Source organism: Mobula hypostoma, chromosome 13 (assembly GCF_963921235.1).
Source record: "Mobula hypostoma chromosome 13, sMobHyp1.1, whole genome shotgun sequence".
Taxonomy (NCBI): Eukaryota; Metazoa; Chordata; class Chondrichthyes; order Myliobatiformes; family Myliobatidae; genus Mobula; species Mobula hypostoma.
This window is the reverse complement of record NC_086109.1, coordinates 59,214,431-59,241,866: the sequence shown is the minus strand read 5'-3', so window position 1 is coordinate 59,241,866 and position 27,436 is coordinate 59,214,431. Positions and strand designations below refer to the sequence as shown.

At 40.9% G+C, this 27,436-nt stretch overlaps 1 protein-coding gene across 7 annotated transcripts in view; it reads left to right on the top strand.

Moving 5' to 3' along the window:
• arnt2 (aryl-hydrocarbon receptor nuclear translocator 2) overlaps positions 1-27,436 on the top strand; it is a 402,719-nt gene that overhangs the window by 284,577 nt on the left and 90,706 nt on the right. For all 7 annotated transcript variants that reach the window (XM_063065763.1, XM_063065762.1, XM_063065765.1 and 4 more), the window contains one exon: positions 25,574-25,673. In XM_063065763.1, the coding sequence (XP_062921833.1) occupies positions 25,574-25,673 (100 nt within the window). The remainder of the gene's footprint in view (positions 1-25,573; positions 25,674-27,436) is intronic.

The following is a 27,436-nucleotide window of genomic DNA, read 5'->3' as shown; positions in this document are numbered from 1 at the left end:
CAGAGGCATCAAATGCTTGTCATATGTTAAGCCTTTTGTTCCTGGGATCATTCTTGTGTGCCTCCTTTGGACTCCCAGGCTAGTACATCTTTCCTTGGATACAGGGCCTAAGGTTGCTCACGATACTTGACTAGCAGTCTAACCAACACTCTATAAAACCTCAGCAGCACATCCTTGACTTGCTTATTAGTGCAGTTACTTTGAAATTTCATGTGCATAATTCTCTGAGGAGGCAGAGATGGTCTATCGAGGGAAGATTCCTGTTCTCTATAGAATGCTTTTACCATCTACCCAAATTCATGCTGTGACAGCCTCGTACTGATACACAATCCAAAACTTGTCCTTAGCTTTAGAACCTGTGCAGCTTTGCTGAATTGTAAACCATTGGCTTAAAGTAAATGAGCAAGATAATTGATAGAAGAATATGTGTTTTATTTACAAGATAATTAACACAAGGCTATGTAGAGAAGCATTGTGGTTGGTTTGCAGTGCTTAATGCTTATAAATCTCTAGATTATATGTAGTTCCTGGGTGGCCATGGTGATATTTATCTGGTATTTGCAGCTTCCAACATAAATTTTACCTCTTATTTTCATCTAATCATGTAATACAAAGTAGAATTAAAAGCTGCTCTGTGACTGTGATTGATGTAATAAACACAGAACAAGAATACTGAAATGGGAAACAGAGTTATGGTTCTAAAAGTGTTAGCACCACTCCTGTAGCTAGGGAGGATTGGAACATGAGGGCCAGATATCCACTCTTATAAATGGTAAACCATTAATCCTTTTTCTTTTTAGATGCTTATGTCATCCAATATTTCTCAGTACATTTGAATACTGTCCAGTCACCATCATCCATTCTGGTGAAGGCATTAAGAGCATTCCTAACATTCACCACATCCGCTCACAGTAACCCTTTAATCCTAAAATGCCCTATAAGGCCATAAGACATAGGAGCAAAATTATGCCATTCAGCCCATCAAGTCAGCTGCGCCATTTCATCATGGCTGATCCTGGATCCCATTCAACCCCATACACCTGCCCTCTCACCATATCCCTTGATGCCGCAACTAATCAGGAATCTGTCAACTTCTGCTTCGAATATACCCATGGACTTGGCCTCCACCGCTGTCTGTAGCAGCGCAATCCACAGATTCACCACTCTTTGGCTAAAATAATTCCTCCTTACTTCTGTTCTAAAAGGTCATCCCTCAATTTTGAGGCTGTGCCCTCTTGTTCCTGATAACCCTACCAGAGGAAACATCTTCTCCACATCCACCTTATCTGGTCCTTTCAACATTCAGTAAGTTTCAATGAGATCCCCAACCATTCTTCTAAATTCGGGTGAGTACAGGCCCAAAGCTGCTAAACGCTCCTCATACATTAACCCCTTCATTCATGTTCATGCCCACTCTTTCCTCCTTCCTCTGTATCGACACATTCAAATTCAAGTCGAGTTTGTTGTTGTGTGCACAAGTACTGTGAGGTACATGTACAACGAAAAGCTTGCTTGCAGCTGCATCACAGGCACAAATGACCAGACACCACACAGAATATAAATTTTAAATAAATTATGCCCTGTACCATAAATGAAAAATATTGCAAAAGCAGGACCATAGTACAAAACAAAACAAAAACACAATTGGAAACAAGTCAGAATCACATTTATTATTACTGATATATACCATGAATGTTTGTGGCAAAGTACACTACAAGACAAAATAAGTATGATATGCTACAAATTAAATAAATAGTACAAAAGTTGAATTATGAGGTAGTGATCAAGGTTTCATGGACCATTCAGAAATCTGATGAGGGAGGGATAGCTGTTTCTGAATCACTGAACGTAGGTCATCAGGCACCTACACCTCCTCCCTGATGGTCATAATGAGAAAAGGGCTTGTCCTAGACAGTGAGGGTATTTAATGAGGTGGCTCCTGCTAAAGGTTAGAGTTATGGTTCAAGAACCAACCCGTTGGTTGTAGGAGAGTTGCTGTTCCTGAACCTGTGGTGCGGGACTTCAGTCTTCTGTACATTCGCCTACAGTTAGCAGCAAATCTTGACGATAGATGTCACCTCTTTGAGGCAGCATCTCCAGTAGATGCTGTCAATGATGGAGAGGAATGTGCCAGTGATAGTTGTGTCCACAGCTCTCTGTGGACTTTTGTGAAAGCAGTCAGGATATTTTCAACAATGCATCTGCAGAAGCTAGTAAGATTATTTGGAGACCTGCCAAATCTCCTTAAGCTTCTAAGAAAACAGAGGCGCTGGCATGTTTTCTTTGTGATTTTATTAATGTTCTGGGTGCAGGAAAGGTCATCTGAGGTGTTAATGACCAGAAGCTGTTTATCCTAATCCTTTTTTCCAGTTTATTTGGCAATATACTTTCCCTCTATTCACTTGCCAGAATTCCCTTTCAGTTTCACTGCTTCTCTAACTTTTCCACTTTCTTGTGTTTGATATAAGCTTCTCTATTATCACTATCCTGCCTTCTATGCGCATTGCTATATAGGGACAAATCAGAATACTTTGTAAGGAAATCAGGCTGGCATTTGTGCAGTGCATCTGTGTAATCAGTTGTAATACAATTTCAAGAAATCTGCTCTATACACCTATTATGTCCATCATTTTTGTAGCTCTTGTGCATCAAAGAGTAAGTCAGAAATGGTAAGTTAAATAGTTGACAGTTTAGTTCTGTCCAAATGAAATAATGCTTCCAGGCCAAAAAGAAAAGTTATCGACTTTATGATTGCTGGAGAATTGCAAATTAGAAATGACTATTTAAAGTGAAGGAACTGACCAGACGAGTCAGGAGACTGTAGAACTGAAATCTGGAGCAACAGTTGATCTGCTGGAAGAACACAGTGGGTATGTTTTCTGATGTAGGATATTGACTGGTAACATTAACTTCTGTATACAGCCTAGAGTCACTTTATGGACATATGATCAATCTATGTATCTAAGCTATGTACTATATTTATACTTATTATGTGTTTTGTTAATGTTATTGTGTACTTTATCCTTTGTGGCTTCTTTTTGTGCTGTATCAGATCCAGAACAACAATTATTTCACTCTCCTTACACTTATGTACAGGAAATTATATTAAACAGTCTTGAGTAATGATACAAAACATTTTAGGAATAGTTTCTTCCCAGCTGCCATCAGATTTCTGAATGGATGATGAGCTCATGTACACCACCTCACTAATTTTTTCCCTCACTAATTTAAATATATTTATAGTCATTTATAGTGTTTAAATTATGTAATGCAATGTACTGCTGCCACAAAAAACATATTTCAAGACATATGCCAGTGATATTAAACCTGATTCTGATTCTGCTCTCCTCCTACCACAGCCCACGTCAAACCACACCTGTACCATCACCACAGGGAGAAGAATTATCGCTCTATTTGTGAAATAAGGAATTAGTTAAAAAATTAAATGTCAAGATGGTACTTAATTTTCCAGTTTTTATTGGCTGTTATTCACATTCCAAAATGTGATTTGCACTGTACCAGATGTCATTTTAGAATGTCTTTAAAAAGCTGAAAGGATATGATGAATACATGTTTGTAATTACTGCATGATAAATTGGGGTTCTGAACTCACTGGGATACAAAGGATAAAGATTGAAAACTGAAGTTAACATAATTGGGTAGTCTTAGTTCTAATAAAGGAAGTCGAATACAGTATTTCAGTTTGTACCCCTTGGTAGCATCGTTTAGATGTGGGTATTATCTTGGATTAACACAACTGTCTTTAAAATTGTTTATTCCCAGCATTTGATATTTACAAATTTGCAATTTGTGTAATCATGTGAGCCTTATCAACTCTCAGCACAGGTGTTTTTTTTTAATTCATTTTGGAAACAGATCCTGAGAAGCTGCTGAAATACTCTGCTTTTGGTGTTACTTTTTTTTTGCTTTTCAGTGCTGCTTTCTACTGCTGTAGCTGCGTAATTGTAGTAAACTTCACACTACATGGGAACTTTGATCTTGATTTGTTTGAAAGGTCCAATTGCTAAAAAGTTGTTCTACAGCATAATTCTAGTCAAACCTCTGTTTCCTAAAAGAGTCCTATGACTTTCATCATTGTCGCACTTCTGTTGTTTTTTAAGTTTAGAGGTTTCAGTGCCCTTTTGCTCCCCACTTCCTCAACATTTCCTGACATCTGTATAGACTATGCAGCTTCTAGTCCAGTGTTGTCACTTTTAGGGATAATTGGTGATATATTACACTCCTTCAGCACTCTTGATTTGGATATGTGCACTTTACTGCATTTTCTTAATTTCCCTTAAGAAGATGGTGGTGAGCACACTCTGTTGGGGAGGGGTTACCAGAATTTAAGATCTAGTGACAGTGAATGACCAGCAATTTTATTGTTAATCCGGGATGCCTGCAACAAGGAGAATGACCTGTAGGTAGTACAACTGCCTTGCACCCACTCCATGGCTGTGAAGATCGTAGTTTTGGAGAGTGCTATTGGAGTAGTCTGGATAAGTAACTGAGGTGCACTTGATACATGGTACACACCACAGCTCCTGTTCTGCTGGGAGTTGAGGAAAATGAATGAATAGAATGTTGGTTTGGCTACTAATCAAGTGAGCTGCTTTGTCTTAAGTGGTGATGCACTCATTTAAATGTGGGAGGAATCTTCTTCCATTGATGTGCCTTGTAGATGGTGAAAAGTATTGGAGATATCAGGAGGTGCTTCATTGACCCCAGGATAGACAGTTTCTGTCCTACTCCTGTAGTCACAGCATTGATTTGGCTGATCCACAAGATTATTGAGAATGGGAGTCTTGGTGTTAGTAATGTTATTGAATGTCAAGGCCAGGTGCAACGTGCATAAGACCCACGCCTAATGCTGACAAGCTCTTTGCCTCTACAGGCATGGGCTGCTTTATATACTGAAGAACTGCGAGTGGGATTGAACATGTTGTAGTCATCAGCAATCATCCCCATGTCTGACCTTACGATCAGAGAAACAGTGCAGCTGGTTGGGTCTAGGAGCTTCAAATTCTGAAGTGCATCTCTTCAGAACTGCAGAGTTTGTAGTATCATAGTTGGAATACTGTCTGGTCCCATACCATATATAACATCCAGAAGAGTCAAACATTTCTTGATATTATGTGAAATGCATCAAAGTGGATGAAGGCTGGCTTCTGTAATGTTCTGAAAGAGAGTTGAGATGGATCATCTATTCAGCATTTTTGGCAGAATGTGGTTGTGAATGCCTCAGTCTTTTTAGCACCCACATGCTGGGCCCTCTTATTGATATGAATGGAAATGTTGTTAGAGCCTTCTCCTGCAACAACTGTTTAAATTGTTGTTTAATTATCCACCAGCAATCAGGGCCTGATGAAGTAAGACTCCAAAGCTCCATCAGATCCTATAGTTGTGAGATCACCTAACTGTAGTGTTCTGATTACAGTGGCACACTGGTGGCCCAGTATATGAAAGAAATATCTTGTGTATAATAAAGATCATGATGTCCAACAGCATTTACAGCTAATATCTCTGATGTTAAAAGTTTGCACAGCTTTACTTTCCACTATAGGTACTGCTTCAAGACTTATTAGATACTAGCTAGAATCACAGCTATTTTCAGGGAGAGAGAGATGGCATTACAAATGAAATAAAGACTGAAATCATAAGAGAAAGACACACAAAATGCTGAAAGAACTCAACAGGTCAGGCAGCATCTATGGAGAAGAATAGAGTCGAGATTTTGGACCAAGATCCTTCAACAGGCTTGGAAAGGAAGGGGGAAGAAGCCAGAAGGGGGAAGGAAGAGCAGTAGATGTAGTGTATATGGATTTCAGCAAGGCACTTGATAAGGTACTCCATGCAAGGCTTATTGAGAAAGTAAGGAGGCATAGGATCCAAGGGATCATTGCTTTGTGGATCCAAAACTAGCTTGTCCACTCAAGGCAAAGAGTGGTTGTAGGTGGGTCATATTCTGCATGGAGGTCAGTCACCAGTGGTTTGCCTCAGAGATCTGTTCTGGGACCCTTACTCTTCATGGTTTTTATAAATGACCTAGATGAGGAAGTGGAGGGATGGGTTAGTAAATTTGCTGATGACACAAAGGTTGGGGGTGTTGTGGATAGTGTGGAGGGCTGTCAGAGGTTACAGCGGGACATTGATAGGATGCAAAACTGTGCTGGAACGTGGCAGATAGAGTTCAGCCCAGATAAGTATGAAGTGGTTCATTTTGGGAGGTCAAATATGATGGCAGAATATGGCGTTAATGGCAAGACTCTTGGCAGTGTGGAGGATCAGAGAGATCTTGGGGTCTGAGTCCATAGGACACTCAAAGCAGCTGCACAAGGTGACTGGTTAAGAAGGCATACGGTGCATTGGCCTTCATCAACCATGGGACTGGGTTTAAGAGCCGAGAGGAAACGTTGCAGCTATATAGGACCCTGGTCAGATGCCATTTGGAGTACTGTGCTCTTTTCTGGTCGCCTCACTACAGGAAGGACGTGGAAACCATAGAAAGGGTGCAAAGGAGATTTACAAAGCTGTTGCCTGGATTGGGGAGCATGCCTTATGAGAATAGGTTGAGTGAACTCTGCCTTTTCTCCTTGGAGTGACAGAGGTTGAGAGGTGACCTGATAGAGGTGTATAAGATGATGAGAGGCATTGATCTTTTGGACAGTCAGAGGCTTTTTCCCAAGGCTGAAATGGCTAGCACGAGAGGGCATAGTTTTAAGTTGCTTGGAAGTAGGTACAGAAGAGATGTCAGCCGCAGAAGAGTGGTGAGTGCGTGGAATGGGCTGCTGGCGATGGCGGTGGAGGTGGATACGACAGGGTCTTTTGAGAGACTCCTGGATAGGTACATGGAGCTTAGAAAAATAGAGGGCTATGGGTAAGCCTAGGTAGTTCTAAGGTAAGGACATGTTCAGCTCAGCTTTGTGGGCCGAAGGGCCTGTATTGTGCTGTAGATTTTCTACGTTTCTATGTTTCTATCTCGGCTTGAAAAGTTGACTCTTTTTTTCTTCTCCATAGATACTACCTGAGTTGCTGGGTTCCTCCAGCATTTTGTGTTTGGTGCTCTGGATTTCCAGCATCTGCAGAACCTCTCATAAGAAGATATATTTTCCGTTTCATGTTTTCTATGCTCCCTCTTTCCCTGCCTTTTGGCAGCCTGCTGGTTCGTGGAACCTCCCAAACAAATGCTGCTGGCAGCAAGGTTAAGGAAGGCCTGTCAAGTACGACAGACCCACATTTTCTAAAAGGTAAATCGAGAAAGTTAGATTCATGGAACATGATGCTGCTGAAGGCGAACAGTAACTTACTGACGATTAACAAAACAAGAAATACAACTAAATACTTTATTGATAACACTTTCTCTGTTTGAAAAAAACATGGTAAATAATCACAAACGATGAAGAGGTAAGTGAAGGCCTCCCTTTACCTTGCATCTTGCCAAGAGAACAGATCCCAGTATCACAGCGTCTCTCCCCTTGTTCTCTTCTTCAGTGAAAAGAATTGTAGAGCATCAATGAAACATCAAACCCAACAAGTATAAAGTGAACGAGAATCATATCCCCATGTAAGGCCTGCAGATTTAATCAAGAAACAATGAAGAATAGTTGAAAATTGTAGCTAATCATTGCCTCATTATATTCTCTGCCCATAAGTGTTTTGAAAATAAGGACACTTGATACAAGTATCTGCATGTTTCACTGTACACTTCAAATAGACTTTAGAGTGCAGAAACAGGCAGTTTACCCGAATAGGTTCATGGTACTGTGCACATCCTCTCAACACTTCAAACCTTCTATTGTCCCTGTCATATATCAGGATAGAAATAATAGAAAGAAAACCTTATGAAAAAATTATTATTTACAATACATATTACTTTTTTTTGTACTGATTACTTATAAATTTAATGCTGCAGGTCATAGACTCTCCAGGACAAAAAGTACTCCTTAGCTCAGGTTACCATTTCAGGTTCTTTGGAAAATCTTTTCTGTTTCCCATTACCCTGAAAAATGTCTTTTTCCAAGTACTTGCTCATTTGATGTTTTGGAAGTTTATATATAATTTGCATTTCAGTTCTGCATTGGGCCTTCTTATTCTTTTGACAGTTATCGTAAATGTGGTCCATTTTCACCTGTGAGGACCTCTCCTAATGTTGGCATCTCTGTTAATTTACCCATTTATCCAAGTGCATCTAATTGTCCCTGTATCTGTTTCCACCCTGGTAAGCTTCATCTGCACCCTCTCAGAATTCAGCATCCTTCCTAATGTTTAGTGCCTAGAGCTTAATACAGTAGTCCAGCTGAGATTAAACCACTGATTTAGAAAGGTTCATCTAACCTTTTTTCTGATTTTGCTTTCTATGTGTCTTTGTAGAGTCAAAGATCTTGAAACTTTCAATAAAACCAGCCTTTTCACTTTATCAGCTAGCATCAGAGATTTGTGTATGCCAAATCCTTGATTTTCCTGAGTTTGCACTTCCCTTAAAATTGAGCTTGGTTAATTTTCTATCCAATCATATTACCTTTGTAAAATCTGCTCTTTTAAACTTTTCTGTCCTAAGCCTCTACAACAGCCATTTGCCAGTCCTGGTTGTACTATGTCCAATTAAAAGCAACCTGCATATGAGCACATTTCTCTGGCCATTTGAATCAAAGGAAGTATAGAAGATAGGTTCAGGAGTAGGCCATTCGGCCCTTTGAGCCTGCAATGTCATTCAGTATGATAATGGCTGATCATCCAACTCAGAACCCTGTACATGCCTTCTCTCCATACCCCCGATCCCTTTAGCCACAAGGACCATATCTAACTCCCTCTTAAATATAGCCAATGAACTGGCCTCAACTGTTTCCAGTGGCAGAGAATTCCACAGATTCACCACTCTCTGTGTGAAGAAGTTTTTCCTCATCTCGGTCCTAAAAGGCTTGTCCTTTATCCTCAAACTGTGACCCCTCGTTCTGGACTTCCCCAACATCGGGAACAATCTTCCTACATCTAGCCTGTCCAATCCCTTTAGAATTTTATACGTTTCAATCAGATCCCCCCTCAATCTTCTAAATTCCAGAGAGTATAAGCCTAGTCAATCCAGTCTTTCATCATATGAAAGTCCTGCCATCCCAGGAATCAATCTGGTGAACCTTCTTTGTACTCCCTCTATGGCAAGTATATTGGTGGTCTTGAATATTAATACTATGCTGGGTGTTCCCCATTCATCTGGCACCTCGTGGTAATAATGAGAAGAGGTCATGCCCTAGATGGTGACCGTCCTTCATGATGGATGCTGCCTTCCTGAGGCATTGGTTTTTGAAGATGAATTTGATTGTGGGGAGGCTTGTGTCCATGATGGAGCTGGCTGATTTTTTAAGCTTTTGCCGGTTTTGTGCATTGGTGCCTCCATTCCAGTCATTGACACAACCAGTTAGAATGTTCTCTGCAGTACCTCTGTAGAAGTGTCTTTGGTGACTTAACAAGTCTCAAACTCCTAATGAAATAGGTGTGCCTTTTTTATAATTACGTCAATATGTTGGGCCTAGGTTAGATCTGAGATATTGACACTCATCTACTCAACCTTTCCACAGCTGACCCCTCGATGAGGACTGTTGTGTGTTCTTCCAATTTCCTCTTCTGGTAGTCTGCAATCAATTCCTTAGTCTTACTGACATTGAGTGCAAGTTTGTTGTTGTGACACCACTGAACCAGCTGATCTGTCTCATTCCTGTATGTCTCCTCGTCACCATCTGAGATTCTGCCAGCAACAGTGGTGTCATCAGCGAATTTATAGATGCTGTTTTAGGTGTACCTAACCACAGTCATTGGAATCGCAGTTAATTCAAACACACTGTTGGTCAAATAGACAGAACTTCCTTGCTCTAAGCTGAGATCAGTTTAATTCTCAAGCTGAAAACTTTCCAATTTTTGTTTTGCTTACTAGGCAATGAAATTGTTGGCATTAGTGCCTGTTTGTTCATATTTGTGCTTGTAAGAGCTGAAGGTATCTTCGCATCTCTACTATGGATGGATACATATGTGGTAAAAATTCTACCAACTGATAGGATTCTTGGAAATTCAGCTGAAGGCAGTTTCATTCAGCCTGTGCACACTTATTAAATTTCTGTTGACTGTGTTTGATAAACAGCTTTTTGGTGTACTGTTAGCGTACTTATAATATTTATTGTTTAATTTGGCAAATGCACAAATATTTATGTGATAACTGTCTTTGCAGAGGCTCTGGATTTCTTTAAGACCTCAGTCCTTGTTTGGTGATGATCCAAGAATCAGGAACTCTAGCTGATATATTTTCCACGGCTCTGTTTTGCTGAATGCTAAAGCCAGATTTCAGGAAGAGTGCACACTAAAAGCTTAAAAACCCAAATTACAGAGTACAGCAATGAGAATATAGCTCTAGTTTCCAAATAGTTCAGTCATCTGCTTTTTTGCCAATTTGATTGATTTATTTTGTTTTTGTCTGCATTGCATATTCATAGTCATAGTCATACTTTATTGATCCCGGGGGAAATTGGTTTTCGTTACAGTTGTACCATAAATAATTAAATAGTAATAAAACCATAAATAGTTAAATAGTAAAATGTAAATTATGCCAGGAAATAAGTCCAGGACCAGCTTATTGGTTCAGTGTGTCTGACCTTTCAAGGGAGGAGTTGTAAAGTTTGATGGCCACAGGCAGGAATGACTTCCTGTGACGCTCTGTGTTGCATCTCGATGGAATGAGTCTCTGGCTGAATGTACTCCTGTGCCCAACCAGTACATTATGTAGTGGATGGGAGACATTGTCCAAGATGGCATGCAACATGGACAGCATCCTCTTTTCAGACACCACCGTCAGAGAGTCTAGTTCCATCCCCACAACATCACTACCTTCCGAATGAGTCTGTTGATTCTGTTGGTGTCTGCTACCCTCAGCCTGCTGCCCCAGTGCACAACAGCAAACATGATCGCACTGGCCACCACAGACTCGTAGAACATCCTCAGCATCGTCCGGCAGATGTTAAAGGACCTCAGTCTCCTCAGGAAATAGAGACGGCTCTGACCCTTCTTGTAGACAGCCTCAGTGTTCTTTGACCAGTCCAGTTTATTGTCAATTCGTATCCCCAGGTATTTGTAATCCTCCACCATGTCCACACTGACCCCCTGGATGGAAACAGGGGTCACCAGTACCTTAGCTCTCCTCGGGTCTACCACCAGCTCCTTAGTCTTTTTCACATTAAGCTGCAGATAATTCCGCTTACACCATATGACAAAGTTTCCTACCGTAGCCCTGTACTCCACCTCATCTCCCTTGCTGATGCATCCAACTATGGCAGAGTCATCAGAAAACTTCTGAAGATGACAAGACTCCGTGCAGTAGTTGAAGTCCGAGGTGTAAATGGTGAAGAGAAAGGGAGACAAGACAGTCCCCTGTGGAGCCCCAGTGCTGCTGATCACTCTGTCGGACACACAGTGTTGCAAGCACACGTACTGTGGTCTGCCAGTCAGGTAATCAAGAATCCATGTAACCAGGAAAGCATCCACCTGCATCGCTGTCAGCTTCTCCCCCAGCAGAGCAGGGCGGATGGTGTTGAACGCACTGGAGAAGTCAAAAAACATGACCCTCACAGTGCTCGCTGGCTTGTCCAGGTGGGCGTATATTCCTATAGTATTGGCCGGAGTGAGATGCAAGTTTATTCTCAAATGTCGGGAGCAAAGCAGAGATGGAACTGGAAGCTGAACTTGAGCAACTGAGAATTAGCTGATAGGCAGAACTACAATGGCAATAAACTTTGATTAATATCTGCTCCATATGCATATTGTCCCAGGACCAATAAGTTTGGGGAATTGAATGCATGATTTGGGATTGTGTGGAAGAAATGAGTTTCAAATCATGGGACAGTGACACCATTATGGGAAAAGAGGGAGTTATTCGATTGGGATAGGTTTCAGATTCAATCAAGTTGAGAAGAGTTTCCTACTGAATCAAGTAGCTGGCACTGCAGGTAAAGGTTTAAATTAAACAGCAGGGAAAAGGTTTTATTGAGCAGAATTTTAAAAGAATGAGAAAAGACAAGGCGATAGTGCAGGGTAATGAAAGGAGGAATGTTAATCTGCATCTTTAAGAAAATGAGGTGCTAACGATGACTGTGGAGTCAGGAGAGAAAAATGAGAACACAACATTTACAACAAACTAGAGCAATTAATGGTAGAAATAGAAATAAATGTGTCCCGCCTGTACTGTTACAATGTGAAGTGAGAAAGATTTAGAATTAAATATTCCAAGGTATTTAACTTGTAGGAGACTGACACAAAATGGAAAAGAAAGAAGGTTGGCTTTAATGAAAGAGGAAGTGAAAGAGAACAAAATAACTAGGAGCGAACAAAGGTCCTTTGGTCAGTTGAGCGTCAATTCCAATTCTTAGACCATAAGATATAGGAGTAAAACTAGCCCATTGAGTCTGTTCTGCCATTCTATCATGACTGATCCAATTTTCCTCTCAGCCCTAATCTGCCTTCTCCCCATATCCCTTCATGCCCTGACCGATCGAAAATTTATCAATCTCTGCCTTGAATATACATAAAGGCTTGGCCTTCGCAGCTGTCTATGGCAAGGAATTCCACAGATTCATCACTCTCTGGCTAAAGAAATACCTCATCTCCATTCTAAAAAGGACGCCCCTATATTCTGAGACTGTGTCCTGTGGTCTTAGACTCTCCCACCGCAGGAAATATCTCCTCCACATTCACTCTATCAAGCCTTTTACTATGTTTCAGTGAAGTAACCCCTCACTCCTCTGAATTCTAATGAATACAGGCCCAGAGCCATCAAATGCTTTTCATATGACAAGCCATTCAACCCTAGAATCATTTTCATTGACGTCCTTTAAACCCTCCAGTCTGAATATGTTCTTTCTAAGATAAGGGGCACAAAAATGCTCACACTTCCAGTTGAGGCCCCGTCAGTGCTTTATAAAGTCCCAATATTACATCTTTGCTTTGATATTCTAGTCCTCTTGAAATGAACGCTAACATTGTATTTGCCTTCCTCACCACAGACTCAACCTGCAAATTAACCTTTAGGGAATCCTGCACAAGGACTTCCAAGTCCCCTTCTACCTCAGTTTGTTTGTATTTTCTCTCCATTTAGAAAATAGTCAACCCCTTAATTTCTACCAAAGTGCATGAACATACACATCCCAACACTCTATTCTGTCTGCCATTTCTTTGCCCATTCTCCTAATCTGTCTAAGTCCTTCTGAGCTGCTCTCCTTCTTCAAAAGAACCCATCCCTCCACCTCTCTTTATTTTTGTTTAAAAACTTTCCAACAAAGCCATCAAATCCAGTGTCCAAATCATTGACATATAATGTAAAACGAATTGGTCCCAAAGCAGACCCCAGTGGAGCACCACTATTTAGTGGCAGCCAACTAAAAGGCTCCCTTTATTCCTACTCTTTGCTTCCTGCCAATCAGCAACTGCTTTATCCATGTTAAAATCTTTCCTGTAAGAGCATGGGCTCCTAGCTTGTTTAGCAGCCTCATGCATCAAAGGCCTTCTGAAAATCCAAGTACACAACATCAACCAATTCTCCTTTGTCTATACTGCTTTTTATTTCTTCAAAGAAATCCAACAGATTTGGCAGGCAAGATTTTCCCTTGAAGAAACCATACTGACTAGGGCCCATTTTATCATGTGCCTTCAAGTACTCTGAGACCTCATCCTTAAAAATCGACTTCAGCAACTTCCCAACCACTGAGGTCAACCACTGGCCTATAGTTTCCCTTCTTCTGCCTCTCTCCCTTCTTGAAGAGTGGAGTGACATTTACAATTTTCCAATCTTCCAGAACCATTCCAGAATCAAGTGATTCTTGAAAGATCATTGCTAATGCCTCTTCAGCCATTTTTCCCAGAACCCTGGGTGTAGACCATCTGGTCAAGGTGCTTATCTACCTTCAGATCTTTCAGTTTCTCAAGACCTTTCTTTCTAGTAGTGGTTACTACACACACTTCATGACCTCTGACATCTGGAACTTCCACCATACTGCTAGTGTCTTCCACAGTGAGGACTGGCGCAAAGTACTTATTTAGTTCATCCACCATTTCTTTGTCCTCCCTTACTACCTCTCTCCAGTATTGTTTTCCAGCAGGCCAATATCCACTCTTGCCTCTAATTTGCACTTTATGTATCTGAAGAAACTCTTGGTGTCCTCTTTAATATCACTGGCTAGCTTACTTTTCATTCCATCTTTACCTAAGTGACTTTTTAGTTGCCTTCTGATGGTTTTTAAAAGCTTCCCAATCTTCTAACTTCCCACTCTATTAACTGACATCTTTTATTACCCTACTGATTCCCACAGTTATCTTGACTATACCTCTTCTTACCCTATCTCCTGTAAAAATGCTATTCCCTTTTCTCAGTTTCTTCGCCTCTACCACATCTGTTCCCAAGACTCAGCTTTCCATTCTAGGACATCAGAGAGGTCTTCCTTTAAAGAATGGGGTTTCCTTCCCTCTACTATTGATGTTGCCCTGACCCGCATCTCCTCCATTTCCTGTACATCTGCGTTTACCCCATCTTCCTGCCACCATAATAGTCCATCGAGATGCAACACAGAGCGTCATAGGAGGTCATTCCTACCTGTGGCCATCAAACTTTACAACTCCTCCCTTGGAGAGTCAGACACCCTGAGCCAATAAGCTAGTCCTGGACTTATTTCCTGGCATAATTTACATATTACTATTTAACTATTTATGGTTTTATTACTACTTAATTATTTATGGCGCAACTGTAACAAAAACCAATTTCCCCTGGGATCAATAAAGTATGACTATGACTATAGTGGTAGAGTCCCTCTTGTTCTTACCTACCACCCACCCCATCAGCCTCCACATCCAACACATAATTCTCTGCAATTTGCACCATATCCAAAGGGATTCTACCATTAAACATGTCTTTACCTCCCCCCCTCTGCTTTCCACAGGGATTGCTCTGTTTGTGATTCCCTTGACCATTCGTCCTTCCCCACTAATCTCCCTCCAGACACTTATCCCTGCAAGTGGGCTAAGTGCTGCACCTGCCCATACACCTCCTCTCTCCCCTCCATTCAGGGCCGCAAACAGTCCTACCAGCTGAGGCAACACTTCACCTGCGAACCTGCTGACTCATCTATTGTGCCTGGTGTTCCCGATGCTGCCTCCTCTACATTGGTGAGACCAATTGCAAGTTGGGGGACCACTTCATCAAGCACCTCTGCACCTTCCACCACAAGCAGTTCTTCCCGGTGGCCAAACATTTTAATTCCCATTCCCATTCCTATTCCGACTTGTCAATCCATGGTCTCCTGTTTTGCCGTGATGAGGCCACTCTCAGGGTGGAGGAGCAACACCTTGTATTCCGTCAGGGTACCCTCCACTCTGATACCATGAATATTGATTTCTCCTTCTGGTGAAATTATTCAGTGTCCCTCCCTCTATCCCCTCCCCATCTGACCTTTTACTACTTCTCCCCTGCCTATTACATACCCTGGGTCCTCTCCTCCTTCCCTTTCTCTTATTATCCACACTCCTCTCCTATCAGAATCTTTCTTCTCCACTCTTGACCTTTCCCACTCACCTAGCTTCAACCTATGTATCTTTGGGATGTGGTAGAAATTGGAGCCCTTGGAGGCAACCCACATGGTACTTAAATCCTGAAATCATACAGCATCGAAACAGCCTTTTCATACTCCATGTATGTGCTGTCTGCTTTGCCCATCCATACTAATCTCATTTCTCCACGTTAAGTCCCTATCCTTCCATGCCTATATAAATACCTCAATGAAAGTGATTTTATCTAATTCCACCACCACCTCTGGCAATGTATTCCAGCTACCAACTGCTCTGTATAAAATGAACTTACCCCTCAGATCCCCTTTAAAATTCCTTCCTCTTATCTTAAACCTATACCCTCTTGTTTTTGATACCCCTACCATGGGGAAAAAATTAAGACTCTGCTGTTTCTATGGTCTCATTATAGAAACAGAAAACCTACAACACAGTACAGGCCCTTCGGCCCACAATGCTGTGTCGAACATGTACTTACTTTACTAATTAATAATATATAATACTAATCGTACATACTTCTATCATGTCACTCCTCAGTCTTTTTACACCCAGGGAAAATAAGTCCAGCCTCCCCAGTCTACCCTGAATACTAAAGTTCTCCAGTCCAGGTAATATCCTGATGAACCTCCCCTGCGCTCTCTCCAGCAGAATTGTAGCATTGTTGTGATATAAACTTGTATCATAACCTTCCTGCATGTAAATTCTATGTCAAGGCAATGAAGGCAAACATCCTGTACATCTTTTAACCAGCATTTCCGTCTGTATTTAAGCATTCACTTATTCAAGAACTTCCATTTTAAGCTATGTATTCTGATTCTTCTAAATTTCTGTCCACCTTCCAGAGTAATTAGGTATTAATCAGTTATTATTCATAATGTACTAATTTTCTTGAGCTTTTTTTTTGGATCTGGGGTCTTTTTTTGGACTGGAAGAATCATTTCCTTGGTGTTAATAAGGTTAAGCTTTAAAAGGTTTCAACAAATTAATTTTTAAATTAAGCACATAAGCATGGTGATAAATTGGGAAAGGGGGAAGTGCAAAGAGATACGGTACTTTGTTGCTGAAAAGGAACAGCCAAGTGCAGCAGCTAGTTAGGAAAACATGCCACATTACAAGACTGTGCAGTTTTGGTCAGCTTATCTAAGAAACTGTGTTCTTTCCACAGAGAGAATACAACAAAGGTTTGCTACACTGATTTCGTGGATGGCAGGTCTGATGCATGGATTAGTCCTATATTACCTCTGCTTCAATGCAAAGAGTGTTCTGTGAAGGGAAGGAACTTGGAGCATTGATCAGTGCAATGGAAGATGATTTTGTTGCTTTTACAGAGATAAGATGCAGGACTGGCAACTCGTCATTGGAATCTTCAGGTGTAGGAGGAATGGATGTAAAAGAGGAGATGACATTGCAGTATTGATTAAGGAATTCATCACTGCAGTAATGAGCGGTAAAATCCTAGAAAGCTTTTCAAAAAAATGCCACACCAAGGGGAGGATGGGTCGGTCACCTTGGTGTTCAAAATACATTTATTATCAAAGAACGTATAAATTATACAACCTTGAGAATTGTTTGCTTACAGGAAGCCACAAAGCAAGAAATCTAAACGAACCCAATTAAAAAAAGACCAACACCCATTTCACAGAGAAAGAAAAAAACACAAATTTATGTAAACAATAGAAGCATTCCGAACCAAACTGAGTCCTTGGAGCAGCAAGGAGTAGGCCAAAAGCCTCGATCTCAGTTCATTATATTAGCGGAGCAAATTGCCGTGAAGCTCACAGGCATGAGGCACAGCAGCCGGAGCAGTCTGACAGCCTTAGCGCCACAGAGAGAGTGAGCAAACTCAGCCCAACTTGCCTCCAGTCGCAACACCCTGCCTTTCCAGCAAATGTGGGCCAGTGTTTAAATTATGCAAACAGCGGATTGCACCTTGCATTAAGACCCACACTCCACCTCTGGGCCTAGATCATGCCACCCAGCCCAAAGCCGTTCTCGACCTCTTCAAATTGGCTTGGCGCTTAGAGCAATCCAGCCTGGCACCCGGGTTAGTTGGATGGGCATCGAAACTCCCCTGCCTCGACTCATCGTAGGTAGAAGTATGCTGCAGTCCACATAATAGTCAGCTGCTGATATGGAAGAAGATATGTAGGTAAATTGCAGAGTTACGAATCAGGGATATTAGCTTTGCAAATGAGGTTTATAGGTTCATTTTATTGCTAATGTATGCACGTGGCGTACAACTCTGATATCTGTATTTTCCAGATAACCATGAAATACACACGAAAAGAAAAAGAAACAAAACTCTCAAACCCCTGAATCCCTCACCCCTCCCCCACAGAAAAAACAATGGTAATAGCAACAAATCTCCACCCTCTCCATGTAGACAAAAAACACCAACAATAACAATCCCCGACCTCCTCACCAGCAGAAAATAAACAGCGACAGTGGCATTAAAAAAAAACCCTCCCCCTCCCACTCACAAATAACTATCAGAACACCTACCCGCAGGTATTAAATGGAATTGCTTTGGTCTGAGAGGTGTAGGAGGTGGAGTTTTTAAAGTATACCCAGGCTTTTCAAGCTAGTACACAGATAGTCTCACTATAGAAAAAGCAGATCTGACCTTAGTCTGAGGGAATGTAGCTAATCAGATGGTTGAAGTGTCAGCGGGAGAGCATTTTGGAGATAGTGATCATAACTCTTAAGTTTCATTATTTTTATGGAAAGACAAGGGTGGTCCAAAAGTTAAGGTCCTAAATTGGAGGGAAGTTCTGATTTCATAAGACGGGGCATGACTGCAAGAAGTGACTTGCAGGTAGGTCTAGCTCTGAAAGTGAGACCCATTCAAAGGTAAAATAATGAGAGTTCAGAGTATGTATATTCCCATTAGGGTGGAAGGTACAAAACAGCAAATCCAAGTGAAATCAAGGGTTATATAAAGAAAAGAAAGGCAGCATTTGACAGATGTAGAAAACTGAAAATAATTTAGGCCCTGCAGGTGTATAGAATTTGTTGAGGGTAATTATAGAAGAAATTAGGAGGATAAAGGAAAGGATTGAAAAATCACTGGCAGATGAGATTAAGGACATTTTCAAAGCATTTTCTGAGTATTTTTAAGGAAGAGGGTCATTAGGGAAAGTGTAGGATCGACTAGGGGACTCAAGTGGCAGTATTTGCGTGGAGCTAGAAAAGGTAGTTGTGAATTCAAGGAGAGAGGATGAAAATCATTATTATTCATAAAATGAAGATAATGGACATCGTAACAAGCACTATGTTGAATAAATACTCAGGCCCTCATGGGAGTACCCAAGGTTTCTAAGGGAGAAGGTCTTTCGGACACTGACAAAGATTTTTAAGTCTTTGCTGGCCACAAGTTAGGTACCATATGACTGGAGCACAGCAAATGTGCTGCCCTTATTCAAGAAGAGCAACAGGATAAGCCATGAAATTACATGCCTATGAGACTAACGTTAGTGGCAGGAACATTATTGGAACAAAATTTTAGGGGCAAGATTAACCTGCACTTTGAAGGGTCTCAACCCATAATGTTGATATCCCTTTGCCTCCACAGCTGCACTTGATTCCCTTTCAGCAACAAAGCACCACGTCTCTTTGCCTGCACAGGTGCAGCCTGACTCACCAAGTTCCTCCAGCAGTCTGCAGTCTCTTTGTGCTTCCAAGCATTAATCAAAGGGAGCCAGCATGACTTAGTTAATGGAAGATCCTGTCTGACCAATTTGAATGACTTTTTCAGAGGTAACTAAATGTATTGATGAGTATAGCCTGTGTGTCCTTGAGTAAACCCTTCGACAAGGTACAAAAATTTAGAGCCCAAGGGAACCATCTCAAGTTGTCAAATAGGATCCAAAAATAGCTTGGTAATTGGAAGCAAAATCTGTTTTCATGACTGGAAGTCTGTGACCTCTACTAGACCACAGGGATCAGTGCTGATTCCCACGATGCTTGCTATATGTAGACCATTTAGGTTTGAACGTAAGAAGTCTGGTTAGAAATTTTGTCGGTGACATGAAAAACAGTGGTGCTGTTGATAGTGAGGAGGTTAATCATAGGTTCAGGTGAAATTGATAGTTGGTAAAATGGATAGAGAATGGTAGAATAAATGGATCTTTTTCAGACTGGAAAAATGTAACTCTTGGAAGTTCTCCAAGGATCAGTTCTTGATGCACAGTTATTTACAATTTATGTAAATGATCTTGCAGGGGGAGAGGGCAAGGTTTCTAAGTTTGCCAATGACACTAATGTAAATGGGTGGGGCATCTTGTGTTGAGGATATTTGGATGCTGCAACAGGATATAGGTAGTAAATAACTGGGGGAAAAACTTAGCAGATGGACTTAAGTGTAAGAAAATGCAAGGTTATGCATTTTGGTAAGAGATATCAAACAGCAGACCATTATGAATATGGAGAAAAATTGCAAATGACTGAATTACAACAGAGTTCTGTGTGAATTAGAAAATGTTAGCAGGCAAGTGCAGCTAACAATTAGGAAGGCAAAAGGAATGTTGGCCTTTAACGAAAGGGAGTTGGAGGTAGAAATAGAGGAGGATTATTAGAATTGTACAGGGGTCTAGTGAAGCCACATATAGACTGTTGTGCACAGCTGTGGTCCCCTTATTTAAGAAAAGATATACTTGTCTTGGAGGCAGACCAAAAGAGATTCACTAAACAAATTTCCTGAGATGAGACGGTTTTCCTTTCAAAAGTGTCTAAAGTATTGGATCAGCATTCTTTGGCTAATTCATCTACCAGTGCAACTTTTGTAATGCCAGACGACAGCATTTCTGATTTACAGAAGATTTGAGTTACAAGTGGTTCTTGAAACTTTTATGCAGCCCAGTAAGTCAGTGTGTAAAAGGGACAGTTCTAATGCTCAGAGGCTATTTCTGTGGTCCACCACCAGTCAAATCCCAAAGGTGCTAGACTTGAGTTTCAACCTGTATTTAAAGTCAGACAGGGTCAATTTTTGCAAGATAGGGGAATCACTGTTGTTGGGAACTGGCACAGGAGAAGAGCTAAAGCTTGGGGCAGATCAGCCATGGTCATATTGAGTGCTAGGGCAAGTGTGAGGGGTCAAATGGCCAACTCCTATCTTCTTGTGTTTCCTGTATCTGCATGGGTATCCTCCAGGTTGTGTGGTTTCCTCCTAATGTCCCAAAAGTAAGTATCTTATTATGTTAGCTGCCCTCTGTAAATTGTCCCTAATGTGTAAGTGAATGATAGAAATTATTGAAAATGAGGAGCATAGGTTGCTAGAAAAATTAGTAGGTTGGATTTGGTAGTCCGGCATCTCAGTGACACACCCTTGTAAAATTAATGAACACCTTAATATCCTTTGATTCATGACCAAAGAACCAAAATGCTATGGACATCAATGAAAAATCCCAACCTTCCTGATGAGGGAGTCAACTCCGGCCTTGGAGAATGGAGATTTCATCAAGGACTGACAGGCAGTCAGTGCTGACTGGAAGAAACATTTTGAAGACTTTCTGGGCTACAATCCCCAACCCCCTCACTGGGTTTCTGTATCTTTTATGCAACAGTCAGGCTGAGTGTGAGTTTGTAAGAGTAATGGGAATGTAGTTCAGGTATCTGACCTTTTTAATAAATTATTGAGTTTCCTTGTAAAAGTTGGTACAGAAGATATCGCACAGGTCAAAGGAGCAGCATCAACAACAATACATTTATCTGCAGATCAATGCCACCAGTCACAGCTTTATGGGAGAGTGGAAAAGTGAAAGCCACTGTTGAAAAAAACTCACATGAAATCTCAGCTAGAGTTTGCCAGAAGGCATGTGGGTGACTCTGAAGTCAGCTGGAAGAAGGTTTTATGGTCTGATGAAACCAAAACTGAGCTCTTTGGCCATCAGATTAAACACCATGTTTGATGTGAGCCAAACACTTCACATCATCAAAAACACACTACCCCTACCGTGAAGCATGGTGGTAGCTGCATCATGCTGTGGGGTTGCTTCATTGCAGCAAGCCCTGGAAGGTTTGTGAAGGTAGAGGGTAAAATGAATGCAGCAAAATACAGGAAAATCCTAGAGGAAAACTTGATGGAGTTTGCAAGAGAACTGTGACTTGGGAGAAGATGTTTTCCAGTAAGATAAAAACCCAAGGCATAAAGCCAAAGTTACACAGGAATGGCTTAAAAACAACAAAGTTCATGTCTTGAGTCCAGACCTCAATTCAATTTTGCAGCTGGACTTGAAAAGGGCTGTTCACTCATGATCCCCATGCAATCTGACAGAGCTTGAGCAATTTTGTAAAGAAAAATGGGGGAAAATTGCAGTGTCAAGATCTGCAAAGCTGATAGAGACCTACCCTCACAGACTCAAAGCTGTAATTGCTGCCTAGGGTGCATCTACTAAATACTGACTTAAAGGGGGTGAGTAATTATGCAATTAATTATTTTGTGCTTAATGATTGTAATAAATTTAGACCAATTTGTAGAAATTTGTTTTCACTTTGACGCAAAAGAGTCTTTTCTGTTGATCAGTGTCAAAAAAGCCAAATTAAATCCACTGTGATTCAATGTTGTAAAACAATAAAACATGAAAAATTCCAAGGGGCATGAATATCTTTTATAGGCACTGTATTTCTAAATATTAATCACGCAAGTAATGTTTAATTTTGAAACAAGTTATAGGTTCAGACTTGCCACAAGTTTAAAAGTGCAGTAGATCTCCTTACAGGTCTGTTCTTTCAGCTTCAGAATAATAAGTTTCGATTTTGAACTGGTCTAAATTGTTGTGATAAACTCTTCTTCAGAGGCATCTTGCTGGCTACTGTTCGCACAGATACCGAACACATTGCAAGCTCTATTGTTGTAGCTCCTGCTGTTGAAGAATGCTGTGATGATTGACAGTACATGTACTTTTCAGCTCTTTGAGATCTGAGTCCATACCTGACCAATGCATAAAATTGTGCACAATATCTGTCCCTATCTCAATACATTTTGTAAATACTCTCAGTCTTAACACAGCTGGTAGTACCACACATGAGCCCATGTTAACTACCCTTAATATCATGATAACTACTTTTTGACAGATGGAAAATAGTCTTGGCTCTTCATCTGAACATCTCCTGAACTCATCTCTGGGAGTTGTTCATAAGCATGATATCCAACCAGTTATTTCCAGGCTTGCTGTGCAATTTCAATAACTGTCACCAGAAATTCATTGTTTGCATGTGTTTGGGTACATATAGTTCTTCAAGCATTGATGAGGTAATCATGGTGATCTATTTGCTGTTGTATTCACCTTCAACTTGTGTCGATCTTTTTCGTACTGAGACAAATGAATGGCCTCTTGTTGTGCTGTTGATGCTCCCCTTGGTGATTTTGGGCCTAAAGATAAAAATATAATGGCTTTTTCCTGACTATCAGGTAGCTAATGAATACTTCTACGTCATAGTCATAAGCATCAGACACTCACCTTAATGGTACTAAAATGGATAAGGAGAACTTTATTGCCTGTTTGTATTTCATATTAATTATATGTACATTTTGCTGTATGTGCTAGGTCCACACGACACCTTGTTTCAATAGATACTGAAGGGTCAAGAGTACTGTTGCCAAATTCTTTAGAAAGTGTGTGTAATAGTATGCTGATTCCAAGAAAGAACCCAGTTCAGGTACATTTGCAGGCTTCAGAGCATTTATGACGGCTTATAAATTTTTTAAGCCTCAAACCATATGCATCTACACATAAGCCAAGATAAACCACTTCACATCATGTATTTCTGTTTAGTTTCACATTATGTCTGTGTAATTCCTTCATTGCTTCTGTTAGAATTTATTCTTCTTAAGTAGAAGATAATGAGAAGAAAATACTATTATACACCTAATGGCCTCAGACAACATGTTAGCAATGTCTTCCAGTAAAGTGAATCTGCTACCTTCTTACTACCTATATTTTCCCAATTCAACTTCAGTTGCTGTAGCCAATCTTTCACTGTGACTCTGGTCTACTTTGCCACTATGTTAGGTAGTAACATATATTGGCCATTATATTATACTTGCTTTGACCTTTATCTCAACATGAATTGTGACTCTGCTTTATTGTTGTACCTGTAGCATCTCTTGCAAATGGATTGCTGATAACCTCACCAACTTCCCTGGTTATGGTAACATCACCCGGTCCTGCTTCTGCTGCCACGCACAGCTTTGGCCAACAGTTTGTCGCTCGCTATATGATGCCACTTACGTCATCATGTGTTTAATCAGTTCAAATCAATTCATTTTTTAATTTAAGCCTGTAATCCCTCAGCTGCCCCCTTGCTGCAAAGCAGCCCCCACCACCCCTTTTATCTTTATTGCCCTCTTAGAAACTCCTACCGCCCCCAGTGGGTTTATATTGCCCACTTTGAGAATCACTGGTGTAGAAACTGTATTACCTTCTTAACTAATGAGAATGTGCTGTGGGTCCTGGTTAAATCATAGGTTAGGCGCACACCAAAGAATTTTGTGCTCTTCATCTCTCCATGGCAGAGCTATTGATATGCAATGGAGAATGGTTGATCTGTGCCCTTCTGAAGTCCACAATCATCTCATTTGTCTTGTCCACTTTGAGACTCAGGTTGTTGCCCTCACATTTGACAAGCCTCTCTACCTCCTCTCTCTATGGCGGTTCATCATTGTTGCTGATGAGGCCAACCACTCTAGTATCATCAGTGAACTTGATGATGTGGTTTGAGTTGAATCTTACAATGCATTCGTGAGTCAGCCGCAGGCTGATCACACAGCCCTGGGGGCATCAGTGCTCAGCATGATGAAGATTGAGATATTGCTGCCAACTTGGACTGAAGTCCAAGATCCAGTTACAGAGAGGAATGTCAAGACAGTTTACCTGCCACCCACTGAGAGGTGATTGTGTTAAATGCTAAGCTGGTCAATGGCCAACAACCTGGTGTTTGAGGCACCATTTCTAGATGGGGACAGGACGGAGTGGAGGGTCAAGGCTACAGCATCATCAGTGCACCCACTGGTTTGAGCAGTAGGCAAGCTGGAAAGGGTCCAACATAGCTGGAAGGTTGGAATTTATACTATCCTTTAGTATAACACCACAATTTTTTGGTCAGTGTCACAGTGTCATTGTTTAGGCTAGTTACTGTCGTTCCCTTGGGACTGGAATGTTGGTGGCTGTCTGGAAGCCTTCAGGGACAGTGAACTGTTGCAGAATAACAATTAAAACAAAGTATATTCAAACATGAATATCTAATAACTTGAATGGCTTTCTAGGCCCTAAAGCATGCAAGACTACTGCCGTGGCCTTTACCTCAAAGTTTTGCAATGCTGCTTCTGAAAATTAAAGTTCTTGTTTCTGTCACTGACTTGATATGTTTACAGTGAATGCTCCCAGATAGAGCTGTGGCTTCAAGCAGTGGAGTAGGCAATGATCACAACCCCTTTGGGGCATTAGAGCAAGTAAATTCAGCTGGTAGACAGAACTTTTCAGATTCATCTCCCATTGTCCTGCATGGAGGAAAACAATACAATTGGTGCAGCTTAAATGTTAAAATCATTGCAGAGTCTGTGCTTTTAAACAACATTCCCACTGAATCAGAATTTTAGCCAAGTGGCTGGACCTGGTCCCTTACTGTTCACGAGCACTCTAATGTCTATTCTTACACTATAGCAGATCTTCTACACAAATAAGAAATAAAATTGTTTAATATTCAGTACTTTGCAGTATGCTTGCTTTTCTATTTTAAACTATGGGTGAGCCTTTGAGCTTTGTGGTGAAACATAGATTTCTCAGCGCTGCCATGTGACAAAAATTATGCCCGGTATTGTGTTAATTACACTTCATCCATTTGCAGGCTGTGAAGAGATGGCAGGGAATGAGACTAATTGATTTGTTCTTGCACAGATCTGGTATGGAATGATTGAACTAAATGACATCCTTCCAAACAGTAATCTTCCTGTGATCCAGTGCTTGTACTAAATGATGTTTTTTTAACATAGGTGAAAAGAAGACAATGTCATCACCATCAGCTGCTGGAAGCCAGCAGATCTACTCACAAGGAAATTCATTCCAGACAGGACGTGCAGGACAAACATTCAGGTATATTTCTTATGTGCTGTTGTTTAAAGTAGTTTAACCTGACATAATGTGAGTGTGGCACCTGCATGTAGTATAATAATCCTTTGATGTTTGTTCATCCTTTACTTAATAGCATTAATTTGTGATCTTACAGGCAGTACGTTCATTCTTCCTTTAAGAACTTCTGATCAAATATGGTCTGATGACATTCTGCTTTCCATTCTGAAAGTTGCACTATTATTCATAAAATTATGCTAGAACTTCTAGTTGCACATCATGCATGTTTGTATAATAACCAAGTTACCTTGGCTTCTTTCAACTTCCTATAACAAAGTGGTATGTTGATCCACTTTGACATGCTCGGTTCTCTCTGATTTGAATATACATTACCTTGTAAAATACCCGGCTGGTAGACAGATGTTTACTGATGAAGGGTTTTGGCCCAAAACAGTGACTGTACTCTTTTCCATAGATGCTGCCGGGCCTGCTGAGTTCCTCCAGCATTTTATATGTGTTTCAGGAACCAGCTGCCATATTGGAGTCCAGGAGTATTCTTTATTCTCCTCAGTGGACCAGATAGTAAGCCATCTATAAGATTCGATGCTTAGCACTTTGTCTTGATGTCCTATGTATCTGGCAAAATGGTCTAAATTTGTCAGCTGCACCTTGCAGCAATACAGAACAAAATGAGACTTGCCCTTAAAGACAAGAAATTATAGCCTAAAGTAGTCCAGTTTCTAGTAAGGTTTGAGTACTACATGTGTTCTGGTCACCTTGTTACTGGAATGATGTTACTGCACTGGAGAGGATATAGAAAAGATTTTCAACAAATAGAAGATTATACCTGTGAGGCAACTGTGGGTAGGCTGGGGTTATTTCCTTCTGAAATTCCAGATAGGGTAAAGTGAAAGGCCCTATTTCCCTTAACAGAGGGTTTGAACAAAATATAGAGTAGATTTTAAATAATTGATAGAAGGAAAGACAGGAGATGAGAAAAAGTCCTTTCACCAAGAGAGCAGGTGGAGCACAATACCTTCAGGGGTGGTGAAAGCAGCAACCTTTAAAAGATTCTGCTTGTTTTTTATAAATGATTTGGGTAAAGAAATGGAGCGATGGTTAGTAAGATTGCAGGTTACACAAAGGTTGGAGGTATGAGGATGGTGTAGAAGGTTGTCGTAGGTTACAACAGGGTATCGATAGGATGCAGAGCTGGGCTGAGAAGTAGCAGACGGAGTTCAACCTGGAGAAGTGTGAAACAATTCACTTTGTAAGGTTGAATTTGAAGTCAGAATAAAGGGCTAGGGACAGGATTCGTAGCAGTGAGGAACAGAGGGATCTTGGGGTCCACCTCTGTAGATCCCTCAAAGTTGCCATGCAATTCGATAGGGTTATTAAGAAGGCATATGGTGTGTTTGTCTTCATTACTTGGGAATTGAGTTCAAGAACTACACGGTAAAGTTGTAGCTCTGTATAACTGTGGTTAGACCACACTTGGAATATTGCGCTCATTTCTGGTCTCCTCATGATAGGAGGGATGTGGAAGCTTTAGAGAGGGTTCAAAGGAGAGTTACCAGGATGCTGCCTGCAAGTCCCTATAAAGGATTGTGAGGACTGTTGAGAGGATCATAAGCATCTTTCTTCCACCTATTAAAGATATTTAACAGGAGCGCTGCATATTCAGGGCTCTTAGCGTTGTCAATGATCTCTCCCAACTGTCCAACAATCACTTTTACCCCTGCTATCAGGCAGGAGGTACCATATGTGACAAGAATACACATAGATTA